A 4,009-nucleotide genomic window follows, 5' to 3' on the forward strand; every position below is an offset into this window, starting at 1 on the left:
ATAGTTCCAGTTGATCTAAGATTCAGTTTTTCTTACAAATTGTTTATGTTTGATTTCCTAGGTTGTGACTGCTACATAGCTTTTTCTCTCTTCCAATGATGATATTGAACGTGCTCCAGTTATGTGTCCACATAAGTATTGCAAGTGAGTCGGTCTTTTTGGCTACTCTAGTTACTTGAGGAGTCATTAGACCTTTCCTTCCAGAATATACTGAAATTTGTAGTTCAACTCTAGTTCATTCCATGCTTTTCTTCTCATGCGAGATGATATAATTCCTAGATTAATTGTTGTTTCCCCTAAGAAGGTTGAGGAATGAAATTCTTGAAAGTGATTGGTAAGTTTGAGATTAGCCTTTGTCTACTTTCGGAAATGGTTAACTAGTATGTTTCGAAGTTTAAATCGCTTTTATCTTGCAGCCAACATGAACTATATAACCTTTTTTTCTTGATTGCCGAACTTTCATAATTTTAAAACCATAGATCTTGTCTTTTTGAACTTTAAGGCATCTTCTGAAGGTCTCATCTTGAGATGAACTTCAATATTTATCTGTATGAAAGGCTTCCATTTGTCTCTTTGAACTTGCTTGAAGCATTCCTTCTTATTGTCGCTCTTACGAGCCATTGGATTTTTCTGCTGTTTTATTCTCCCATTTGATTCCTTCTTATTTGTATTGATTAACGACCAAAAGGTCAATGAGTACGTACTTTCCTAAAACTCGCTTTGGTTAACAGATGTTTCCTGGTCACTTTTTTCCCAGGCTTCTACACCAACAAATACTGCTTCCGCCGGCAAACAGGATGGAGTTAGGATGCCTAAGGAGCTGTTTGTACCTTGGACTCTCTACTTTCTAAAGAGGGATGTGGACAGCAGTAGCAAGAGAAGCACTATCAGAAGCAAAGGTAGGGAATCTTGCTCTCTCTGGGAGAGAGACCATGTTAAAAGTATAACCTTTGAAAGTATTGTTTTCATTAGAGCACAGGTGAATGAGTTAGTGTAAATTGTGTTCTTTGGAATTTTTCATCGTAATAGTTTATGTTGATTATAGGTTGTTTATATATTGGTATTAGAGCAGCTGCCTCAGGTGATTTCGTCATTGGATGCACATACTGAAGAAGGATTGCATAGGTTTGTTTCTATCTTTTTTGTTTTTGGAAATTCTTTCAAATGTTAACATGTATAGTGTTTTATCTGTTTAGTATATAAGACAGCCTGAATGACAATATAGAATCTTCAGAAGATATTAGGAGTATGTTATAATAGGTCTGTTTGTCATGTTTACTATTGTTCACTCCACTGACATTTACTTGTAGGGGTTTGCAGAATGTCGAGTATTTGGAAGCTCTGGTCAGCAAGAAGGTGTTGCCTTTGGCTGATCTACAGCCAGCTCGAATGAGGAGATCAAATGCATCACTAGGTAACACCATGCCTGCAAGTAGCAGAGATGCATCCCTTCAAAGTGTTAGTGAGGTTTCAGAAAGTGTTGGGCCTGAAGCAGTTCACGATGGTCCAACTGAAGAGCAACAAATAAATAGTGAAGTTGACTCAGGTTCAATCAATCCTGCATTCCTGGATGCTCTTCCGGAGGAGTTGTGTGCTGAAGTTCTTTCCACTCAACATGGTCAAGCAGCACAGCCTTCAAATTCACAACCTCACCAGATCGGATATTTAAAAACAGGTAAGTCACAAATTTCTGGGAGTGGGTTTGAGGATAGAAGAGATACTACATTTTCAACTATGGAAAATGGGATTTATAGTAGTGGGAATAATAATAATGGTTGTTATTTTGCAACTAGTTATGAATACGTTTATGTTTTAGGCCAATATGAAAGAGATTTGAGTTATGGTGATTGTGGGGATTAGGTGAAAGTCGCTTTTACAACATGCTCAGGTTGAGTGTGTGAATTCTTTTTCTGGTCAGGTTTATCACAAATGCTATATGAGCTATGCTTACTATCCAAATGGGATTTCTAAGAAAACTTTTTCAGGTAATCTTGAAATGAGATTTTTTTTTCTTAGCATCAATTAGTGTATTTGTTTGTTGAAATATCTGATGGATCTTACTTAGTTAATATGCTATTAGTTTTTCAGTTTGGTTTTTCTTCTTTGCCATACAAGAGAACTCCACCAAGTTGGCTAAGAATTTCTTCTCAAGACACCCGATTTCAATTTGTTACTTTTTATCTGTTTTTATTGTCTTGTACCTTGTTCTACTTGTACCTTGTACCAAGTTACTTTTTATCTGTTGTTATTGTCAAGTTGGCTCAGAATTTGGTCACACAAATGCTTTGTCATAGTCTTGTACCTTGTTCTAATTGTCCTAAGATCTTAAATCTTGCTATGATAAGTTTTCTTAGAGTGGGATTGGTATACTGAATATTGTAGCATTTGTTCTCATATTTTGTTATTAGGAACTGATTGAAGTTGACGATGGTTGGTCTTTTTTCAGTGCTTTTAATTTTGTTATGCAGGAGAAAGTCAAGTGTTTCAGGGCAGTTGTACCATCCTATCTGATGATGTTGGTTGGGGACTGCGTAGACTATCCTCAACTATTACGGGTATACTTCATGATCCAAGGAAGTTATGGGGTACATTTTCTCTTCGCAAAAGTTATGCTCAATTTATTCCCGACCAATTTACCATGTTAGTAGGTCTTTCTTTTTGTTTCTGCATTGTTGTTTTAAAATGATATTAAAGTTATTATTTTCTATTAGTGGTTCACCAGGTTATGTCAAACAAAGAGGAAGTGGATGTCATTAAGGGGATAAAAGTTTTTGAGTTGTAGGCAATCATATGGCTAAAGAAGCAATTTGTTTATATATATATATATATATATATATATATATATATATATATATATATATATATATATATATATATATTCACTTCTATTTAGTAATATTTCAAGTTGTTCATCCGTTAAGGGACGTGTTTATTATAAATTTAGTTTGTTCCTTATTCATGTCAACACAAGCATATAAGGCCCAATGGGGGATATATAAGACCATATGAACTTATGAGCTATACACGAGGTATAGTTATTGATTTGTGCTTTTCTAATACAATATTGTAGTTGTGTTATGATGCCTTAATTTTTCTTTTGCATCATGCCATTAATTGATAAATTGTGTTCGAAATTTAAATTCATTGGAGAGAATGTTAAGGAAATATATGACAAAATGCTTAAGTTAGTTGAAGGGGAATATTCACCTCATAATAGTGAGGTCATGGTTGCTTGAAAAAGTATGCTAATCGAGATGGCATTGCACTTTTTTTTTCCAGATTTTATGGAAGACATGGAGATTTGTGAGCTAAATTCCTCTAACTGACTATGGTATGCCTCTCAAGGTATATATCACTATTTTTTTCTTTATTTATGTAATAGTTAGATTATCACTTTTATTTTCTTAATAGTATCACACACCATTTTCTGCTTAAACCTAGTACAACATTCATCATCTTTTAAGGTTGGCTTCATGTCTATATGTGATGTATTGTTATAAATGACAAATTATGTGAGTCACTTTCTATTAAATGACGAGTTAATAGACTTGCTTGTTAAGTGTTTTATACTATTGTGCGTATGTAGGTCTTGTGGAATCGGCTTCTAATGGAATTACATGCAACAATCAACATGAAATTCTGGTTTTGGGAATCTCTGAGTTTTATTCAAGCATTGTACTACGTACCATTTGCTAGTTGTTTTTGGTACAATTTGGTATAGCCTGTGGATGAATAGAATGTTTTGGTTAAATACATGAGTTCTGGATGAATAAAATACACTAGGAGTATTGTTTGAAGTTCATCATTGAGATTGTAGTATATATATTTGTTAAATTATTTGAATGGTAGAGTTGGTGTAATTTGTGGATGAATATAAGTGGTTTTATATTGTTATTACTTGGTTGATTTTTATTTATTTTTTATAGAAGTTGTTTGTTTCGTAAGATTTGGTAGTGTATAGTGGATGCCAACCCAAAGACACGTGGAGTACTAATTGTTTCTTGTAGGG

At 34.0% G+C, this 4,009-nt stretch overlaps 1 protein-coding gene across 1 annotated transcript; it reads left to right on the forward strand.

The window, feature by feature from the left end:
* The first annotated feature begins 263 nt into the window (after window positions 1-263).
* Window positions 264-3,696, forward strand: LOC147524608 (uncharacterized). Its single transcript, XM_086575463.1, has 6 exons — window positions 264-334; window positions 758-899; window positions 1,046-1,125; window positions 1,311-1,675; window positions 2,469-2,585; window positions 3,587-3,696. Exons 2-6 carry the CDS (start codon window positions 858-860, stop codon window positions 3,694-3,696), a joined length of 714 nt encoding a protein of 237 aa, XP_086431589.1. The 5' UTR covers window positions 264-334; window positions 758-857.
* The last annotated feature ends 313 nt before the right edge of the window (window positions 3,697-4,009 follow it).

Source organism: Coptis chinensis, chromosome 1 (assembly GCF_015680905.1).
Source record: "Coptis chinensis isolate HL-2020 chromosome 1, ASM1568090v1, whole genome shotgun sequence".
NCBI lineage: Eukaryota > Viridiplantae > Streptophyta > Magnoliopsida > Ranunculales > Ranunculaceae > Coptis > Coptis chinensis.

Coding starts and splice junctions, on each gene's coding strand:
- LOC147524608 (XM_086575463.1), top strand. CDS start 858: ATGTGGACAGCAGTAGCAAGAGAAGCACTATCAGAAGCAAAG. Junction 1,676..2,468: donor GATCGGATATTTAAAAACAG/GTAAGTCACAAA, acceptor TTTGTTATGCAG/GAGAAAGTCAAGTGTTTCAG. Junction 2,586..3,586: donor TGATCCAAGGAAGTTATGGG/GTACATTTTCTC, acceptor GTGCGTATGTAG/GTCTTGTGGAATCGGCTTCT.